Source organism: Aspergillus karnatakaensis, assembly GCF_047715665.1.
Source record: "Aspergillus karnatakaensis strain CBS 102800 unplaced genomic scaffold BJY04scaffold_53, whole genome shotgun sequence".
NCBI classification, from domain to species: domain Eukaryota; kingdom Fungi; phylum Ascomycota; class Eurotiomycetes; order Eurotiales; family Aspergillaceae; genus Aspergillus; species Aspergillus karnatakaensis.
This window is the reverse complement of record NW_027395765.1, coordinates 27758-46796: the sequence shown is the minus strand read 5'-3', so window position 1 is coordinate 46796 and position 19039 is coordinate 27758. Positions and strand designations below refer to the sequence as shown.

The 19039-nt window shown below is 49.6% G+C and overlaps 8 protein-coding genes across 8 annotated transcripts; 4 read left to right on the top strand and 4 right to left on the bottom strand.

Annotated features, from left to right (window-relative positions):
* Window positions 1-4596: 4596 nt before the first annotated feature.
* BJY04DRAFT_230451 (C2H2-type zinc finger protein) lies at window positions 4597-6304 on the top strand (the record flags this gene model as incomplete). The annotated part of the gene is made up of 4 exons (XM_073719301.1): window positions 4597-5541; window positions 5597-5650; window positions 5718-5891; window positions 5972-6304. 4 exons carry the CDS (start codon window positions 4597-4599, stop codon window positions 6302-6304), a joined length of 1506 nt encoding a protein of 501 aa, XP_073567466.1.
* A 102-nt stretch (window positions 6305-6406) lies between these two features.
* BJY04DRAFT_197482 (putative mitochondrial folate carrier protein Flx1) lies at window positions 6407-7847 on the bottom strand. Its single transcript, XM_073712486.1, has 3 exons — window positions 7662-7847; window positions 7337-7600; window positions 6407-7262 (listed from the first exon to the last, which is right to left on the bottom strand). The coding sequence occupies exons 1-3, from the start codon at window positions 7777-7779 to the stop codon at window positions 6712-6714; spliced, it is 933 nt and encodes a 310-aa protein (XP_073567465.1). The 5' UTR covers window positions 7780-7847; the 3' UTR covers window positions 6407-6711.
* A 511-nt stretch (window positions 7848-8358) lies between these two features.
* On the bottom strand, window positions 8359-8757 carry BJY04DRAFT_221830 (mitochondrial import receptor subunit TOM7; the record flags this gene model as incomplete). Its single annotated transcript, XM_073717237.1, has 5 exons — window positions 8359-8380; window positions 8433-8469; window positions 8525-8553; window positions 8614-8660; window positions 8731-8757. 5 exons carry the CDS (start codon window positions 8755-8757, stop codon window positions 8359-8361), a joined length of 162 nt encoding a protein of 53 aa, XP_073567464.1.
* A 159-nt stretch (window positions 8758-8916) lies between these two features.
* Window positions 8917-10596, top strand: BJY04DRAFT_124068 (U2 snRNP complex subunit HSH49). The gene is made up of 3 exons (XM_073708384.1): window positions 8917-9159; window positions 9209-9584; window positions 9643-10596. The coding sequence occupies exons 1-3, from the start codon at window positions 9140-9142 to the stop codon at window positions 10315-10317; spliced, it is 1071 nt and encodes a 356-aa protein (XP_073567463.1). The 5' UTR covers window positions 8917-9139; the 3' UTR covers window positions 10318-10596.
* On the bottom strand, window positions 10596-11538 carry BJY04DRAFT_124106 (DUF2015 domain-containing protein). The gene is made up of 2 exons (XM_073708386.1): window positions 11255-11538; window positions 10596-11194 (listed from the first exon to the last, which is right to left on the bottom strand). The coding sequence occupies exons 1-2, from the start codon at window positions 11304-11306 to the stop codon at window positions 10875-10877; spliced, it is 372 nt and encodes a 123-aa protein (XP_073567462.1). The 5' UTR covers window positions 11307-11538; the 3' UTR covers window positions 10596-10874.
* Window positions 11535-12763, top strand: BJY04DRAFT_124082 (60S ribosomal protein L28). The gene is made up of 5 exons (XM_073708385.1): window positions 11535-11823; window positions 11945-12039; window positions 12130-12153; window positions 12220-12344; window positions 12422-12763. The coding sequence occupies exons 1-5, from the start codon at window positions 11772-11774 to the stop codon at window positions 12597-12599; spliced, it is 474 nt and encodes a 157-aa protein (XP_073567461.1). The 5' UTR covers window positions 11535-11771; the 3' UTR covers window positions 12600-12763.
* Window positions 12764-13531: 768 nt separating this feature from the next.
* Window positions 13532-15838, top strand: BJY04DRAFT_197469 (malate dehydrogenase). The gene is made up of 9 exons (XM_073712485.1): window positions 13532-13855; window positions 13921-13952; window positions 14017-14127; window positions 14187-14274; window positions 14338-14715; window positions 14774-14858; window positions 14911-15055; window positions 15114-15250; window positions 15416-15838. The coding sequence occupies exons 1-9, from the start codon at window positions 13843-13845 to the stop codon at window positions 15420-15422; spliced, it is 996 nt and encodes a 331-aa protein (XP_073567460.1). The 5' UTR covers window positions 13532-13842; the 3' UTR covers window positions 15423-15838.
* BJY04DRAFT_209741 (transport protein particle component-domain-containing protein) lies at window positions 15709-18939 on the bottom strand (the record flags this gene model as incomplete). The annotated part of the gene is made up of 10 exons (XM_073714164.1): window positions 15709-15837; window positions 15893-15982; window positions 16045-16162; window positions 16305-16533; window positions 17119-17519; window positions 17567-17792; window positions 17841-17946; window positions 18006-18322; window positions 18506-18724; window positions 18795-18939. The coding sequence occupies 10 exons, from the start codon at window positions 18937-18939 to the stop codon at window positions 15709-15711; spliced, it is 1980 nt and encodes a 659-aa protein (XP_073567459.1).
* Window positions 18940-19039: the final 100 nt, after the last annotated feature.

Genomic DNA, 19039 nt, shown 5'->3' with positions numbered 1-19039 from the left:
GAGACTAGAGACTGGGGATGCATGATGTACGCTGGGCCGTCGTTGTGTTGAGCCAGTCGGATTCGTGGATTGGTAGCTATGAGATAGGATGATCGCGTGGAGATCCCAGATGACTTGCGCGTGAGGACCCCCTGGCGCCCCAGTCAGGCGCCTGTGCTTTGAGAAATCGCGAGGGCCCGACTCTCGAGGGCTGTTGAAAAAGGTGAAGTCGGTGTGATGATGTGATAAGGAAAGGGGCCGGCTGCAGTGTTGTTGCGCCGAGTTTCGATCACACAGACGGTCACGAACTATTGAAAATCGATCAGTACGTCGAAGCCTAGCAGATTGGTGCTAGCCTGATTCGTTTTAGAGTTAACCCGATCCATATAAGTAATGCTTTGCATCGGTCTGGATCAGCCGCAAGAAAAATAAACGCCCCCCTCAAATGAACCCCAAGTAGTAGTCTGCAAACTTTCGAAGAAGAGAGGCACTCTGCAAGATTCATGGGGGCACAACCTGCATGGAGTCGTCGACTGACCGAACTTCGTGCTGAATGCAGGAACTGTGGACCCCGCACAAGCAGAACCTTGGAGGAATTGTGTACCTGAATCCCAGACTGGAGTCAATGTGATATATCTATTCATTGGTTTTGGCTTTGGATACGCGGCTATGGGTTTACTCTTGGGTCTTTCGGTTAGGCGAGTATCAAGGATGACGCGAATGGTACGGAGTACCTTGTCATCATCCAAAGCAGAGCATTACCACAGGCTGTGCACGAGCTGGCTGCGATGATTGCATCAAAGTCCCCTTCAACCAGTAACACCCCGGTCTTTATGTCTTTATAGGTATAACAGCCGGGACGTCCTGTCAGCTAAGCGTGGATAATCCAGAACCATTCCGTGCAAAGTTTCGGCCGCTCCGCGACATCAGGTAAAGGGTCGGCCCGTTCCTAGGCAACGAAGAAGAAAACATGAGCGACTACCTGCGCGTACCGAATGTCGAGTAATTATTCTCACCAACTCAGCACTGAAGCCAGAACCTGACCAGCATCCTCGAATCAGCCACAATAGCTGTGCTGCACAACGCAGTACATGGCTATTTGTGACACGGCCCAGAGTACGTCGATACTGGTAGTTATACCGGTTGACTCGAGCAGCTGCGATTTCCGAGTCATCTCCTGAAGAGCTACTAAGCGTGTGCGCCAATGCTACGAAGAAAGAGTGAGGAGCTGAAAGCCTGAGAGTAAGACCCCGTTGGGTTTCAAGACAAGTGCGAAGAGTCGGAGGCCGGGACCCCTAAGAGACCATGAAGAGTCGAAGACCCTCCTTCCTTACGGTCTAAGCTAAGTACAGTATGCTGGTCGTCGGGGGTCACCGTCAGGACTCCTTGCTAGCACTAGTTTTTGTATAGGTACTCCCTGCTCGGTGGCGACTCGCGACATCTACCTAGTAGATACTAGATAGAAGGCTGAAGCCGACTCAGTCTCCAAAGCTATTGCCAGGGGTCAAACACCCAATGAAATTGGAGGAACAGTGATCGGACACTGGGTTCTGGTGAATCCATCTGACTGGCCCAGCCACCATCACCACCATCACCACGCACGCATCCAAATCAACTGCGTACCTATAGAGTCTTGGCGGACTATGTCGTCGTCCGTTCCTCAATAATAGGTAATTCAGATTCAAAGCAACGAGGCTGTGGGAAGGTGCCAACGCGTAAGATGGCTGAAACGGAGGTTGCAGAGTGTAAGCTGTCAGACGTTCGTGATGCCCTCCGCGCCCTCCCCCTCTCTCTATCTCCTCTCTCGTGGTGTTGAGGTGGTGCGTGGGGTTTTGAAACGAAACTCAGTCTTCAAGATTGAAGAAGCTCACGAGAACCAACACGCCAAGAAACAAGATGTCCGCTCCCGGGACGATGGTCGGCCTGTCATGTCGCAGTCGGACTCTCGGAGACTCGAGAGGTTTGAACTTCGTCCAGTAGTACGTAGTGCCAACAAAAAGAAAGGAGATTAATAAAAGAAAAAAAAAAAGAAAAGAAAAGGGAAAAAAAGGAAAAAACGAAAGACCGAATTCTGGGTCGCCAGTCGCGGCTGATGCGTCGCGATCAAAAGAAAAAGCAAAAATATAATACCTAAGTAATAATCATGGCGGCCGTGGGGGCCAAGATTGGTTGCACTATTGGATCTCCCGCCGACGGTCCGTTTCTGTAGCCTGAGTGTAGCCTCCAGTCCAGCTCCATGGCATGCCGAACCCTGTTCCTGTTATCAATTGCTATTATTATTATCACTGTACTGCAAAAGTACTTCTGTCCAGGTCCGACCAAGATTCGACACATCCCATCAGAGTCTAGAGAAACGTCAGCCTGTATCCAAGTTTATGTCACTCCAGCATCAGAGAACAATGACCGATGTTCTCGAGCGAGCATACCTTCTGCGTCTGTATGTACCTAGTGTAGCCAGTTGAGAGACTGCCGTCGGCTCCGGGGTTTCACCAGGAGGGAAGCAATCGCATCCAGAGAACTGCAAATGCCAAAGCCTGTTCTTTTCTTTTTCTCTGGATCTCAATCTCAGATCTTTATTTCCATCTAACGCGATTGAGAAGCACGATCTGCACCAGCACAGTCTCCCGGGCTCCGGCCTAGCCTGCACTAGCGGTCCAGGTGATGGTGGCTGCCGATCTGCCAGAGGAGTGAGAACCGCCCTCATCCCAGCTGCAGCACCTCAGCACTCAGGTGCCTGCCGCCTGCGTAGACGGGGCCATCCCAGTCATAAGCAGCAGCCAGCATCCTCGAGCTCAGCAACAAGACCGAAAATAAGTGCGTCTGTCCGACGATGACGAGCGACTCAGGGACTTTCCAAAGAATGGAGTAACTAACTACAACACGTTCTGGTGGTTCCATTGGCTATGTCAATGCTCCGGCCCTCCTCCATCCACTCGGGTCAGATGATCTTTGATGGATCGAGCTTGCGGAGAATATGCTGAAGTAATATTATGTCCAATGGGTCTGATAATACCACGGCCAAGTCAGCTCAGTGTTGAGGCGAGAGGTGGTTAGTTACGTTACTCCATATCCATCATTTAGGTAGTTTATCAGAATATGGTGCGTGTGAATGTCATCCCGACCAGAATCCGTCCGTCTTCATCCATCGTATTGGGCGGGTAAGAGAAAAATCCTGATTAGGCTTGAGTTGATCTGGGTTTAAGGCACCGGGGAACGCTATGCTAGTCTCCCTTAGCTGCTTGTCGCTATACTCTCTTTGGCATCACTTCTGGCCTCTAGTCGGCTGCTCTGTCAATCAGCAATCAACTTGGAATCTTGGATCCAAAAAGGAACCCTCCAAGTTCCAACGATCCTCATCAGTCACCACTGGGCACTGATGTCCAGTGGGGGAGCTGCAAACAAAAGAAAATATTATACTACCTACTACTGTACTATGTAAAACAAGAGCTACTTAGGTAATCACTTCGAAGGTGATCCAATCTAACTGTAATGATCACTCTGCTCAAGCTCTTTTTATTGTTTTCCATTTCCTAATCCATCTTTCTTTTTTTCTTTTTTCTTTTCTCTCTTCAAAGCTCCGCCCCTTTTGTGCTGTTCTTCTGATGCCGGCTTACAGTGGTTTGCTTCAGACAAGTGGGAGCGACAGGCCTACCAGCTCGTCTGTCTGGGTTTTGGTGACAAGGAAAAGGAGGCGCCCTATAACAGACAAAAATATACCGTGGGCAAGCAAGATCCCTGTAATTGGTCACCCCCGCTGCTTCCACTGCTCTGGGACACCGGAAGGAAGAGGCGGATAAGCAAAAAAAAGAGGAAGAGAGAGAGAGAGAGAGAGAGTACATCTCGTTCTAGATCGCCGTCATCAGTAGTAGCCCCAAGACCCGGGGTGCAAGGAACCACCGAAAAAGTAAATAAAATTTTTATTTTATTTTGTTCTGATTCGATTTTCTTACCATGAAATATATTAATCCCAGCGGGTCGTATTTGCTTATTACTAGTGATCCCCTGTGTCGGGATTATCTTCAGATCAGATTGATTCTACTATTCCTCGTTGTCCCTGCCAGTCAACAGAAGATCGCCTTGTGTTGCACCTCTTCTGAAGTTCTGAAGCCCTGAGCGGCAGCCCCCTCCGTTCTTCTACCATGACATGGTCTAATTGACTCCGTCCTGACCCTTTGACATCTTTATATACCAGGCTTGACGTCCTTGAAGTGGGGGCCTCCGATCACTCTTTGTTCATCCTGATCATTGCAGGCTTGATCTGGGAATCCTGAACGTGCCAGACATTGATATTATATACTCACTCTTATCTTATTTGCTTGTTATCTTCCCTTTGCTTCTTTCATACAGCGTCAAGACACCTTGGTGCAGAGCATTGCGAAGCCCCAGCACTGGGACGGAAAAAGCAAACCAGCCTGAAGAACATCAGATCGATCCTAGATCAGATTTTAAAGTAAGGAGACCTGCCCAAAAGGCCCTTCAATGTGGCAATGCCATAGCTAATACCGATGCCAAGCGGACACATTTCCTCTCCATACTACCAATACTGGAATCGACCAGAGAGGAGCATATACTCTGTGAGCTCGAGAGGCGACAGTAATTTAAGACTGACCTACCTCAATGGAGACCGCAGAGCCCGCTTCATACGAGTTTTCCGGCCATGCTGTCGGCGCTGTTGCGCCCCGTCGCATGATGAGCTCCAGTGTCGGCCATAACTTCTCTTTCTATGGCAATCCAACTGCCTCGTTTCCACTGCCATTTCACCAGCCCTCATCTGCAACATATACGTTCAGCCAGCCACTTAACAGCCCCCATAACCATCATCATCACCATCACCATCACCATCACCATCAGCAACAGCAACAGCAACAGCACCAGCACCACCAGCACCAACAGCACCAGCACCAACAGCACCAGCAGCACCAACAGCACCAACAGCACCAACAGCACCAACAGCACCAACAGCACCACCACCACGCAGGCTACCAACACTTCTTCGTCCCAAACCCCCCGCTCAACACGCACCCCGTCCGGCTTGCGTCAGAGCCGCCGTCAATCCAGCCAATTCCAGACATTCGACCGGCCAAGAATGCGGTTAACAGAGTAACAGTGGCCAGGGATCCCAAGCTCAAGGTCGAACATGATATTGGTCCCCATCCGGGCTCGGTGAGCCCGCCATTGGTTACTGGCGCGATCATACAGGTGAAGAACCCGGCTTCTAGTGACATCGAGTTCTCAACGGAGGTGGACATCTTGATGAAGGCAATCCAGGCAAAGGGTTCATCCTCGCAACCAACGACCGTGCAGTCGCTGCAGTCATTACCACCGTTACAGCAGCTGGCCCATGCAGGGAGCAATACCTACTCTCACCAGTCATATATACCACAGCCCACCGTTCCTCCTGCTCCGGCCCCTCGTCCTGCTGCTGTCGTAGTCGAGGAGTCTCAGTCTCGATCAGGGAAGAAGAGAAAGTATGCTTGTACGCTGCCGCAGTGCGGCAAAAGTTTTGCCCAGAAAACGCATCTGGACATCCACATGAGAGCCCATACTGGTGATAAGCCATTTGTGAGTTGATGAGAAATCTCACTATACACGAGCATGGGGCTGATATTTACTCCAGGCCTGCAAAGAGCCCTCATGCGGACAGCGCTTTTCGCAGCTCGGAAACCTCAAGGTACTTCTATTTGTCATTCAGCAACAAGCAAGGATGCCCCGGTTCACTGACTTGAATAATCATACAGACTCATCAAAGGCGGCACACGGGCGAGAAACCCTTCACTTGCGACATCTGCCATAAAAGCTTTGCCCAACGAGGTAATGTCCGCGCCCACAAGATAACTCATGAGCACAACAAACCATTCACCTGTCTCCTTGATGACTGCGGGAAACATTTTACGCAACTCGGTAATCTTAAGGTAAGCCCGACAAAATCCCCCAACCGTGGCTCGGAAGCTGGGAGACCCTGAGGCTAACCTAATCCAATTTAAACTTTCAGTCGCACCAAAATAAGTTCCACGCAACCACACTCCGAAACTTAACCTTAAAATTCTCCTCCGTGATTGACGGCGAGCATATGAACCCGCAAGATCGAAAACTCTGGGAATACTTTGCGAAGCTATATAAGAATAGCAACAAGGGGATAAAGGGACGTGGTAAGGATCGCAGGATCTCCCCGTCCTCGAAGTATGAGGCCAATGGGCGGCCACGGACAAGTGCGGATGAAAAGGTCCGACGGGGAAGCTATGAGGACTCTGTCTATACGGGCGCATCCAGTAGTAGCGACGAGGATGATGTGGAGCCTTATTATATCGAGGGCCGTGGCCATTGAGTCTACGTACTCGCTTTTTTTTTCTATCTGCCCTTATCTCTCTAGCTTTTGATGATGTTTTGCCTTCAGCTGCTGTTTGGTGTACTCCATGTTGCGATGATACCAGGTTTGATTTCTGTTGCTCTTTTCGGTCGTTCAATATATGAGTCAACAGGGCTTGACTAATGTCATGGATAGATGACTTGCATGGACTACGGCGTATCTCGGAATGGTTGTATGCACCACAGTTTCAATATGTATCGAGAAGAAGAAAGGAATGGACTCGATTTACAGAATGATTGCCCTTGAGGTGTTGCCCGGACTAGAGTGTATATAAAATGATTCTGGTCCCAAACTCTCAGTCAACATCCGATCATCAGATAGCACGAGTAATACTCCCTCTCTTCCACAGTGGCGCAAAGATATAATCAATTACTGGTTTCTGCCTTCGGTAAATATGCCCTGGTGTTCTCGTATACCAAAAAGGTGACCCAGGTGCTCGGTAGAACACGAAATAAGTTTGGCCCAAGCCCCTTGTAGAACCCAGCCAAACCCTCCTTAGTCCAAATCTGGACCATTGCATCCCGAAGCCCTCGGTACGCAAGATGGGCATCATACGTCTGCAATCGCGATCGGAGCACCTGGTACGGATAAGTTATGGACCCCGCAAAGACCTTCGAGATGCTAGAAATAACGAAAAAGTCCATATTGCTGAGTTTTCGCTTGTTCGTGGATCCTATATGTGGCTCGGCCCGATACATCTTGAGCTTCTCATAAGCCATGAACTGCAGCGCGCCGTGACTGACGCCAAAGAGTGATGGCGCCAGTCCGCGATAGAACCCCGGGATGCCATCGGAGCGGAGAATTTGCATTGCGCCTGCGGTGAAAGACGTATATGCACCGGGTGACTTGGAACCCGTGGCGAGCATGCGAGTCTTGATCACCCAGATCGGGTTGGTCAGGATGGATGTTATGATACCTTATCCAAGCCAGCTCGTTAGTTAGGGGTTTCTTTGGCGAGTTTCGTGGGGATTCAACAATTCGAATACACACCTGCAGACCCCGAGGCAATGAAGTAGTCGGATGAAGTCAACAAACCCCGCCGCTGCCCATCATCTGTGCCCTCGCGAAACCGCCAGTTACCTATTGCGTTCTTGATATCACCATAGAGCAGAAAGTATAGCGCCCAGCTCGATGAGTTGCCGAGGATGTTTGGTGTCAGTCCGCGGTAGAATGCGACAGGTCCGCCTTCATTTCGAAAGATTTCGCGAATGACTCGGAGGGAGCCACCGGCTCGGGATATTGAGGTTCGGTCCACTAAGCTCAATTTAAGTGTTGGTTATCGGCTAAGAAATAATTTCGTCCGGAGTATACGTACCCTGGAGTCGTGTTTTAATCAAATCCAGCGGATGTAGGCAAAGCGTTGTTGCAATGCCTGCTGTGAATCCCGCTATGGTTTCCACCATGGATGACGACAAGCCATCCTTGTCAGTCATGAACCTTTGAGTAAGCGAGATGTGACTCGTGTATTGACGCGAAATGTCGTGTGAGCGGATGCCGTCTCTACGGAGGTTTTTGTATGGGTCCAACGATTTTGGCTTGGCATGCCGAACGCTTGTACCCATGGAAGTCGGGATCAGCCGGGCGGCAAAAAAGCACACCTATGGTGCTAGCTAGTCCTTTCCCAAATTTGATAGATATCCTGGGCCAACAACTTCGATGAAGCCGTTTGGAAGGAGGATCTCTACAGGTGCATCTCTGGTACCATGATTAAGCGGACATGTTTCACAAACAGTCGCTTACACCACTTCGAGGAAACCATAGACTTCTTCTGAACCTACGTAGCATGCGCCCAAATAAGTCCTCTGATTAACCGGCTAACACAATAGATCCCAAAGCCTTAGAAATACATGCGAATGGATGTCAAGCTGCAGACTACCACATCGCTAATCAAAGAACACGCCCATCCAACTCGTTGAATGCAATAACATGGGTTCGGCGCTATTCAGCGCCTAGTTCGGCCGCATTGGAGTAATTGATGTTTTAGTAGAATTCGTCCGTTTAACGCGTCTGATTTATGCAAGCGGCGAGAACAGCCTGTTTATGAAGTTAGCGAAAAGGGTAACAGTCGTGCAACAGTCATAGGTACTTGAATAGAGATGGCCTGGGCTCGCTGTAAGAGTAGCCTATACAACTTAGTAAATCAACCGCGAAGCTTGTCCAATATGGTCTAGACCATACCGAGGTAGAGAATCAGAGGGAGATAACCACTGCAGTGGACACGACGTGAGCATGAATATAGCAGGAGCCGAGAATCAAGGCGTACGAACTAGTGGACAGCGACTCTGGACACATCGATGACCTTGGAAATTCGTTCCTGGTTGGACAACAGCATTAGCAAGTCGAACCACCAAATCAGCCGCACAACAGCTGTAATCCCGACTTACCTTGGTTTCTTCGGAGAACTGAACCATGTTGACTGTATAGGAAGTGTGTGTAGTCGAGATGAGATCAGAAGTTGTGAGATCAGGGATGCAAAAGGAATGTGGTTGAAGTGACCTCGGGAGCAAGAATTAATGAAAGGCGGAGAAGGAAGTAGTTGGCTCTCATCAAACTTTTCGGGAGCTAAACACAATCACCGACAACGGCGGGTCGAACCTCTCCCCAAAGTCTCGCTTCGTACACACTGCAGTCCTCCACGATTTTCTATTCCCCTTAATAGATCACTCACGGGGCCAGCTCATTGACGCTGACTGTTCGAGTGCAAGCCTGATCAATATACTTGCATCGTATCGCGACCCTCTCCCTAACTGCCCAAATCAGTTGATTTGACTTCTCATAAAAATCATCGGCGCCATGTCAGGCGCAAGGCATTGGTACGTTGGAATCTTTTCCTACTGGATCTGCTAGTCTAAACCACAGTAGGGAGCAAGATAAGGAGGCTACCGTATACATTGGAAACCTTGACGAACGAGTCTCCGATAGCCTGGTATGGGAGCTTATGCTACAGGCAGGGCGCATCGTTAACGTTCACCTGCCGAAAGATCGAGTCACACAGTCTCACCAAGGATATGGTTTCGTCGAGTTTAACAGCGAAGAAGATGCCGAATACGCGTCGCGGATCATGAATGGTATTCGCTTATACGGAAAGCCCATTCGCGTGAACAAGGCATCCGCCGATAAACAGAAGTCGGTGGAGATTGGTGCAGAGCTTTTTGTCGGTAATCTCGATCCCATGGTCTCGGAACAAGTTCTATATGATACGTTCAGTCGTTTTGGAAACTTGGTCAATTTGCCAAAGGTGATTGCAAATCTGTATTTTCGCCTCTCCTGATATCAGTGACTAACACGAGTCGCAGATTGCGAGGGATGACAGCAACCTATCAAAAGGTTACGGATTTGTGTCGTTCGCTGACTTTGAGTCTTCGGATGCCGCCATTACTAATATGAACGGCCAGTATCTCATGAACAAGCAAGTGTCTGTACAATATGCCTACAAGAAGGACGGAAAGGGCGAGCGGCACGGAGACGATGCAGAGCGAATGCTAGCCGCACAAGCTCGTAAGCATAACGTGCGACCGCCGACACAGGCCCTCCCACCACAATTTGTAGCTCCTAGTACACCTACTGTACCGGGAGCAATGCCCAACGGCGATATTTCACGGCCAATCAGCACAGGCTTTCCAGACCAGGGTATAGGAAGAGGTCCAGTACCTCCGCCTCAAAGCTTGGGCTTCCCACCAAATTTCGCTCCTTCCCAGCAGCCAGCGACCAGAGCCGGTCCACCAGCGTCATTGACAACTCCGCCTCCCGGTCTTCCAGCAAGACCCCCTCCTTCACAGGCCGGATACGGTGGACCGCAAACTTTTCTTCCTTCAGGCTTCAACAATCCCGGTCAGCAGGCTTCTTTTCCACCACAGGCTGCACCACCAGGATTTGCTCCGCCGGGCTTCAACCCTCCTTCTGGAAGTTCCGGGCCACCACCTTCATTGCCCCCTGGGTTTCAGCAGCAAGGCTATGGTCGGGGGCGCTGATAGTGGTCTTTTGCAGTGGACAGCATACTCCGTTGCAAGTCAAGATCAATAGAATGTCTGAGATCTGGGCCGCGAAGGCCGGAGAGACCGGCCGAGTGTCGCCTGCTAAACCATGACCATAATAAGAGCAGCAGGAGCATCCACCAGAACGAGAGACACTAGGACTCGCTAGGTTGGGAGAGCCTACTCTAGCACGCACCGTACGCGGGATTACATACTGTCACCAGGACTGGGGAGATACAATATATTTCCGGCCAGGAACTATTCACTTACCATAATAATTAGTAATGGGTACTTCTCAGGTGTGTCGGACGCTGTTCGAGACAGTAAAGCTAGCACGAGCCGCAGACACACTAGTAGGAGCTTCTAGTAAGCTACAAATAACAAAATCAAACAATTAAAGATCAAAAATCGAATACCAAGACTAAGCAGAAATTGAAGATGGTGGAGGACCTAAAACAAGACACCCAAGAATGCAGGATGAATTGATCTTAATGGATTGTACACAAAGAAAAGAACCAAAAGAATAACAGTTAGTACGCATCCTAACCAATAAATCATGAAAAAGACACAAATTTTGGGTCCTTCGGCCGGCCATCAGGACCTATATTGTTCTTGGCGAATCGCTGCTCAGTGTATATCCGACGTGCTTCATCAAAGTCAACCTTTTGGCGCCTCATGATATTCAGAATCTCGCGCTTGCCACGGGCGTCCAATCCGGCTCGTTGGTCTCCACTCTCGACATTGTTTGATAGATCAAAATCGGATGACGTGAGGCCCGCTGCTACATCTCCGCTGAAACTGGATGGCAGGCGCTGGTATAGATAGTCGGGGACCGGGAGCAAAGGAAGCCATCGAGATCGAGTCAGGTATAGAGCTATCGATTGTAAGCCCCATTCTTTCCCACTCAAGGAGGCGACTTCAAAAAAAAACATACCAGTACCACAGATACCAACAACTAACGCAAGGAAGTAGAAAAAATAGCCCATCTTGTTGCTTTGACTGGATGCGAGGTTATCAAATGACGGGCGAAAGTGGCTTCGGTGTAAAGGGTGGTGCCTGAAGACTATAATGAGATGCTATTTGGACTAATGACGGACGACTTGTCAATAAAGTCCAGCGCACTGCTAGAGTGAGCAATACCTTCGGGATATATAGCCTCGGCCACGACCGATGGTTGTTACCTGGGAGCCTGCGGCAAAAGCAGGTGGGCCTTGTGGCTGAGTATTCCATATGTGGTTAGTTAACTATCTGCTTGCAGCCATGTTTTTAAGGCTTCATATTCAGGCATCAAGCCCTATACCTAAACTGGCTCTTAGCGAGACTAGCGGCGTGTTGCTCTTGGCACTGGCGCACACAATTCATCCACAGAATTCCTAGCTTGGGCCAGGAAATCGGACTTGCGACAAATCCGATCTCTATTCATACCTTTCAACCCGAGACAGACATTCACAATGGCCGCCGAAAGATCGAACGTTTCCAACGACCTCATCTGGCAGCTCACCCGTACGTCCAAGAACACTTCCGCAATGGCAGAGCCCGTGCTACGAAACAAACATAGGGCCCAAGATTGGAGCCTACCGTTTGCCGATGATGGAATGAGGCTAATGAAAGGGGATTTGTATAGGCAACCAGAATGCCTATCTGGTCAAGCGCAACAGCGGTGGCGGCTCCCAGTTCTCGCGGGACCCCCTGAACGTCTTGAACAAGCACTCTTTCAAGGTACGATCTTGAGGAAAAAAGCAGAGCGGAGTCGAATATTGGTCATCTCTCACGTTGAGAATTTTTACTAATGCTCTACAATTTGTTTAGTACGCCGGCTACTCTAACACCAAGGTAAATCCACCAGCCATCCTCGAAACAATGCCCTTCGCGAGAATGGTTTTTAACCCGCAGTAATAGGCCGTCGGTGTCCAGGCCACTGAGAACGGTGGTGTTGTCACCATCACCAAGAAGCCCGGCACCGCCCAGCAGCCTGCTAAGAGCATCTCTACCGTTTCCTACGGCCCCGGCGCCTCCACTCGCAAGTAAGCAGACACCGGCTGCTACGATAGTCGCACCTTAAACTGAAATAGCTAACCGACCGGCTTCTCGCACAATACAGGATCTACAAGGGTGTTGCTGATAAGACTGCTAAGGGTGGTTACCGTGCCGACCTCCGCCAAGATGCCGTCGCCCGTGTCAGCGCTATCCGCCGCTCCCAGAAGCCCAAGAGGGATACCCCTGCCAGGAAGCCCCGCGGTGCTCAGACCCGGAAGGCTGCTGATCAGGAGTCTGCCTAGATGAGGTGAGCTGGTGAGAGGGGTTATGAAAATGATGTTTCAAGTTCGATACACTGGCACAGTGCCACCCAGCGGAAATCGGGTTGTATCTATTTAGCAAAACTAATTTGCTATTACTGCGCTCCGCGAGAATTGGTCCCTTTTGGGGATCCGGAGAGGGAGACCTAAAATGATCAAGGAAAACCCTTTTCGAAACATGCATACCCGTACAATATTGGCTGGTGATATGAGCCGCGTATTTGAGCCGCTAAGGGCGGAAAAATAATCTTTCCTTTCTGGCGTAGATGTAATGTAGTCAATTCTCTCGAAATTCACCACCCGAGGACACATGGACCTAGAGCTGAGAAGCTTCACAGCCGTTCGTCGGCCCGAACCACTGGTGGAACTGGAACAGCAAGCGTCATGCGGCCGTCCATTGCCGCAGGGGGGAATATTGATACCCGCCTTTCCCCGATCTTTACAGTGGGCAAGGAGCGAAGCCGGCCTCTACCCTTGTAGCGGCATTGTTACCTACTTGAAGAAAAGCACGGAAACCACCGGAGCCTGGGGAGGCAACGGGGTGCACGACCGTCCGCTTGGAAATTGGAAATTCGTCATTGCGAATCTAACCAGGGCGTCGGTGTACTCAACGTTGTGACTCCAGTAGATGCTACCATAGTCATCGGCTACTCTTCTCTCGATAGGGTAGGCACGGCGTGGTCAGGGAGACGCAGCTCTAGACGCAAAGATGAATCACGTATATGGCCCATGGGGGACTATGGATAGGGCTCCCGACTAAAAGCTTCGATCCAACCGGAGTGGTGACGGAGGGCTCCCCACATGTGATTGTCCAATGTCTAGTACCTGTCTTCGCCGGGTGTATTCGTCGGGTAGTATACATAAGGAGCAGTTTCGCCCCTGTTGAACTCGAAGTTGTTTTATTCTCTCCGTTTTCTTTTCCGTGCTGAAATAGCAGGTAACTCCTAATTATAGTCTCTCACCCTCAGATCAATTCACTCACCGAAGTAAGTCGGCCACCTTCATCCGGAGCTTCATGCCTACCCGTCCCACCCATTTTTACCCCTCATTTTACTCCTCCACTCGAGGGCTACTCCCTGAGATCCCAGATTCCTCCTGTCCCATCTCCTTCGTCATCCAAGTATCTCCGTCCTGCACCGGAAAACTATATTATATCGTCACTGTTCTGAATTTTCATCATTCTAATCCTATTCTCTAGTAATCCCGCAGATTTTCTGTCCACACCATGGTTAAGGCCGGTAAGTCGGGCTCAGCAAAGCTTTCCAAGCGCAATCGAGCGTCAATCCTAATTGAAATCATACAGCTGTTCTCGGTGCCTCTGGCGGCATAGGCCAGGTATGTCTATTAAATCTTCGTGTCTCTATGGTTTCGAGGTCGGGTATATCTAACCGACATCCAGCCTCTCTCTCTCCTCCTCAAGACGTCCCCCCTCGTAGATGAGCTCGCCCTCTACGATGTTGTCAACACACCAGGTGTCGCTGCAGATCTTTCTCACATTTCATCTGTCGCTGTAAGCCACACCACTTCGACATATCCTGTCGTGTGTTTATTGAACTGACTGTTCGACAGAGAATTTCCGGATATTTGCCCAAGGACGATGGGTTGAAGAACGCTCTGACCGGCACCGATATTGTTGTAATTCCTGCTGGAATCCCTCGTTAGTCACCCTGAGTCCCACTGCAATAAGGTGACAGTTACATTGACACGTCACACATTACAGGCAAGCCTGGCATGACTCGCGATGATCTCTTCAAGATCAATGCTGGCATTGTCCGCGACCTCGTCAAGGGCATTGCTGAATTCAGCCCCAAGGCTTTTATCCTCATCATCTCCAACCCGGTCAACTCCACTGTTCCCATTGCTGCCGAGGTCCTCAAAGCTGCTGGTGTTTTTGACCCTACTCGTCTCTTCGGTGTCACCACGCTCGATGTTGTCCGCGCGGAGACCTTCACTCAGGATTTCTCCGGCCAAAGAGACCCATCAACTGTGACCATTCCTGTTGTCGGTGGTCACTCTGGCGAGACGATTGTCCCTCTCTTTAGCAAGGCCTCCCCTTCATTCCAGGTTCCTAAAGACAAATACGCTACACTCGTTAATCGTACGTATCTTCTGTGAATGCTGCGTCGAAAGAGGATACGTCTTACTAACGTGCTCAGGTGTCCAATTCGGCGGTGACGAGGTCGTCAAGGCTAAGGACGGCGCCGGCTCCGCTACCCTGTCCATGGCATTCGCTGGTTTCAGGTTTGATGATTCAATGTGAGGAGTACGATCCTCGTCACTAACCCTATTGCAGATTCGCCGAGAGGGTCATCAAAGCCTCGCAGGGTCAGCCTGGCATTATTGAGCCTAGCTATGTCTATCTACCCGGTGTGCCTGGTGGTGAGGAAATCGCGAAGGCAACTGGCGTTGACTTCTTCTCCACTCCTATCGAGCTTGGAGTGAGTACACCAACTAAGTTATGTGTATTTGCACGAAGGATGCTAACGGGACATATAGCCCAACGGTGTTCAGAAAGCTGTCAACATCCTCGACGGTGTTACTGAAGACGAGAAGCAGCTCCTCGAGACTGCTGTCAAGGGCCTTAAGGGCAATATTGAGAAGGGCGTCGAATTCGCCAAGAACCCCCCACCAAAGTAAACGCCCATCCCTGCCCAGATATCCTAGGAGTCCCATGCGTTGAGCGGTCATTGTATGACAAATTCGCCTTCCTTTCCCCACCAACACAAATAGTCGGCAGCACTTGCAGAATCGTCGACCTGAAAGGAGCTTTGCTAATCGATGGAATCCCGGGAAGATAGGCTTTGAATCACTAGAAGAATAGCATCAAAATAGGGATGGGCGGAGATTGCTAATCGTTTCGATTAGATCTGCAGTTTGAGTTATAGAAACAACGCAGACTGGAGTAACAAAAGCCTTGTTCATAGCTGCAGATGCCGCACATTCTCCTGAATGGAGAATACTGAACTTCAGCCCTGTAGTTGCCTTGTTTGTATATGATAGTGTGGCTCCGGGCCGGCTGTGGGCTGCGCGTCATAGACTCGGCGGGCGCGGACGCATACCACGCGAGAGTCCCCATGAGCATACCGCCCTCTTAAGACTTGTTGATCGTTTTTATCTGGAATGTCGCACCAGGTAGCTCTGTAGTCTCAGCCTGGACAGTTGTATCGATTCCCAAGTTTGATAATGCACCGCGAATGACACCGCAAGGAAACCATAGATACTGGAACCGGGTCAGATAGACGGCCTGGAGTATAATATAACATAGGTTGCCTTACCGCTTGTGCCATCGATACGGCTTCACCTCTTACAGACGTGCTCATCCTTGCAAATGGTCTGAATGAGTTGTCCGTTAAGACATATACACCCTGAGAGCGACGAGGCCGCTGTCAGCCGGTCGTTATAAATCTAGTCCTGGAACGCCACTCACTCGATGATTCGTTTTTAGATTATCAATCTGCTTCTTGAACAAAATCATCCACAGATCCTTGCATAAGAACTTGATCACGTCGAGATTATCTGTGAAACGGGGTCGGTCTCGCGAGAACCTAGCAACGTAGAATCCGTCAGAGTTTATTCGTACAGATTCAAAAATAGATAAGGCCACACCCCAGCCTTTGGAGTCCGCTTCGATAGCGAAAAGTAATTGTAGTAGATTAAATGATATCAAAGGTTCCAGGTGTGGAGTACCTCTCTGCGAGTCCCTGTCCGACTCTGTAACCCAGTGACTCGAGGCGAAAAAAAGAGGTCTCCTTGATCTCGTCATCGTCGACCTGTCGGTCATCTACTGCAAAATCTTTGGTTAAGCGCTCGGCCATTGGTACAATCTCAATAAGGAGGAAGTCAAGGCACGATGCACTGAGGAGGCGATCGGGAGTACCGAGGTGTATGCTGGATGCGTCGAATGACATAGCTGCGGCTGGAGAGGGAAGCGTTGATAACTGATTAGAGTTGAGAGATGACAGGACAGGCTATCGCAAAATCTAGAGCGGATTTATCATATCGAACAGATTTATCGAGTTCTGGTCTTTTCAAGGAGTATCTGTGCGGGAGGTGATGATGGGGTTTTGCGAAGCAGGGGCCAGGCGCATTTTGAACTAACAGCTTGTTGTGCCAATTACAATTTACGAGAAGCCGCTCCGCGGGCGAACAAATATTTGCTAAGCAATAAACCAGAACTATCAAGACAGGGCTATGGGCCTAAGAGTAATGTCGACCAACTGTATAAATGTAATTTTAGGTTCGCAACCTGATTCTACGAGTACAGTATCATGAGAAACAAAAATCTTCCCATCAAGCAAGAACCATCGGTCGCTAATTATGCCAAAATCGCCTCATGTCCAACACCGAAGAAGTTAAGTACGCAATATCCCGCCTAGACACCGGAAACAAAATATGCCATAACACCGGTAGATATGCGTCGCTGTTAAGATCATATACTGTGCTGCAGTGTTCTGCCGAGCTCGCTATCAATCCGAGGCAAATGTCGGAAGGGAATAGTGACCGCCATATGAGTTCCGAGAATCCTGTCGAGGTAAAGGCCGATTGACATTTAGGGCTTGCCTTTTCGGTGGCCTTATAGGAGAGTCTTCTTCATCGTCGCTTCCTGTTAGGTCAATAACGGGCGCCGGCCGTTTATTAGTCGCGGTCGACCAGGTCGAAGACTGCTCTCGCGACCTAGCTGGTGTCTGCTGCAGCAACTCTAAAACTGGAAGAGGTTCTTGCTTTACAGGAGTTACGCCGCTTTCCCTGATCTCGATCAACTCATCGTCTTCGGTTGTAGGCGTGACGCTTCCCGGTCTCAGTGTCGCTAGTTCATCCTTGGGATTAGACCATTGACCATCCGGCTCTATTAAAACTTGCTCAACGTCAAGCGGCGTTGAATGCAGTATGTCGTCAACGTACCTAAATCGTTAGAGTATAGTCACTTCCAGGGGACGGCGGCAGCATACTGGTCAACATTTAGGGACTCGAAACTTGTTGCCTTCGCACAAACTGGACATGACCACGTTGGCGCCTGTTCTTGTAGTTGAAGAAACGAAGACGCATCGAAACATTGGTTATGAGTACATAAGACAGAGCGACACGGCACCTCTATGCGCCGAGTTGAGAGAGGACATTTCAAGGACATCACGGTTGACGTTGCAACAATGTCCGTATCTTCGGCCTTGCTTTTCACTGATAGTTATTAGTTTTTGTAACAATGCAATTCAGCTAGAGCCATACTTTCTTGAAGGACCTGTTCTTTCGTGATTGTCCTCCTTCTCTTTAATCTATCCACAAGTTCTTCGATTGGCGTGCACTCAACAAGGTTGGCAAGAACAAAGAATCTCTATGGTTCGTAAGTAGGAGCCTACTATTGACCGTATAGAGATATGTGGGTCAGCATACTTTCTGAGTTAATGCATATGTCATCACGATATGGTTTGTATAGCCTGCTTTCTTCCGGATATAGTTGGTTATATCAGCAGGTCTTGTTGTGCCGGGTTTATTCTTGAGGCCCCTTAGGTTAGCTTTAACTTCGTCGAGGTTTGCTTTGAGTTCCACTTGATGAGGAAAAGCGATGTCGGACTTCGTGAACTGGTTGAGGCCAGTGTCTGCGGCGCAGAAAATCATGACACGGATCTTAGGGTCTGACAGTAGTCTAGATGCCACATCTGCGCCAAGGAGAATCTTAAGCTCCACGCTATCTCGAGTGTGCTCACGTGCTGCTTTATCTAATTAGGAATGTTTTCATAAGTACCTTGAATAATTGAGAGTATCCTCACCTTTGCATTCTATAGCAGGTGTAAGCTGATTTAACACCCTATAAAAAGGACTGTCTTTGAAGTTGAGCGGCCCTGGAATTCATCAGAACTGAAGAACTTAAAAGGACGCTGAACGAGCTGTACCTGATGCGAATCCATGAGAAGGCATAGAAGTCCCTACAGAGGACGGTCTGTGGTGCGACTGTGATGTTTCATTGGTGGAGGTTTGTTGATAATGGTGGCCTGGCATTGGGACCGACGTCGTCGACGCTTGGGGCAGTGGACGATGCGCCGTAAGATATATGAGCTGTCTGAGGCTGTCGTAGCGCTCTAAATGCCCTCCCTGCGAGAGGCGCTCTAAATCTAACACCGATGAAGGGCGGCAATATTAGCATGAAGCCCGGAGAAAAGCTCAAGAAGCAGGTGTACGAACAATCGATGATCCGCAGTTGGAGTGACGCTTTTACCCCAGAGACCGCCAGCCCCTCAGTTCTCAAGATATCCTTGAGTTGCGCATTTGTCAATGTTTTGATCAAAGAGATCACGCCTTGGAGGTCAGAAGCCTGGCCAGAGGCCATTGTGAGGGTAAAGTTTCTGTGTCAACAGGCAAAGGCGATAATCGGGGCCCAAAGACTCTCAAAAGATCCAAATTATAGACGAAGCGCTTTTGCGGCTGAG

What these genes read in the sequence shown, in the direction of transcription:
- BJY04DRAFT_197482 (XM_073712486.1), bottom strand. Translation starts at nt 7,779, where the DNA reads ATGACTGACAAGGATGGCTTGTCGTCATCCATGGTGGAAACCATAGCG. An exon ending in GATTAAAACACGACTCCAGG is followed by an intron (nt 7,601 to 7,661) that starts GTACGTATACTC and finishes AATTGAGCTTAG; the next exon opens with TGGACCGAACCTCAATATCC. An exon ending in CATTGCCTCGGGGTCTGCAG is followed by an intron (nt 7,263 to 7,336) that starts GTGTGTATTCGA and finishes GGCTTGGATAAG; the next exon opens with GTATCATAACATCCATCCTG.
- BJY04DRAFT_124068 (XM_073708384.1), top strand. Translation starts at nt 9,140, where the DNA reads ATGTCAGGCGCAAGGCATTG. An exon ending in ATGTCAGGCGCAAGGCATTG is followed by an intron (nt 9,160 to 9,208) that starts GTACGTTGGAAT and finishes AAACCACAGTAG; the next exon opens with GGAGCAAGATAAGGAGGCTA. An exon ending in ACTTGGTCAATTTGCCAAAG is followed by an intron (nt 9,585 to 9,642) that starts GTGATTGCAAAT and finishes CACGAGTCGCAG; the next exon opens with ATTGCGAGGGATGACAGCAA.
- BJY04DRAFT_124106 (XM_073708386.1), bottom strand. Translation starts at nt 11,306, where the DNA reads ATGGGCTATTTTTTCTACTTCCTTGCGTTAGTTGTTGGTATCTGTGGT. An exon ending in TGTTGGTATCTGTGGTACTG is followed by an intron (nt 11,195 to 11,254) that starts GTATGTTTTTTT and finishes TACAATCGATAG; the next exon opens with CTCTATACCTGACTCGATCT.
- BJY04DRAFT_124082 (XM_073708385.1), top strand. Translation starts at nt 11,772, where the DNA reads ATGGCCGCCGAAAGATCGAACGTTTCCAACGACCTCATCTGGCAGCTC. An exon ending in TGAACAAGCACTCTTTCAAG is followed by an intron (nt 12,040 to 12,129) that starts GTACGATCTTGA and finishes CAATTTGTTTAG; the next exon opens with TACGCCGGCTACTCTAACAC. An exon ending in CCCGGCGCCTCCACTCGCAA is followed by an intron (nt 12,345 to 12,421) that starts GTAAGCAGACAC and finishes CGCACAATACAG; the next exon opens with GATCTACAAGGGTGTTGCTG.
- BJY04DRAFT_197469 (XM_073712485.1), top strand. An exon ending in CCTCTGGCGGCATAGGCCAG is followed by an intron (nt 13,953 to 14,016) that starts GTATGTCTATTA and finishes ACCGACATCCAG; the next exon opens with CCTCTCTCTCTCCTCCTCAA. An exon ending in CTCACATTTCATCTGTCGCT is followed by an intron (nt 14,128 to 14,186) that starts GTAAGCCACACC and finishes ACTGTTCGACAG; the next exon opens with AGAATTTCCGGATATTTGCC.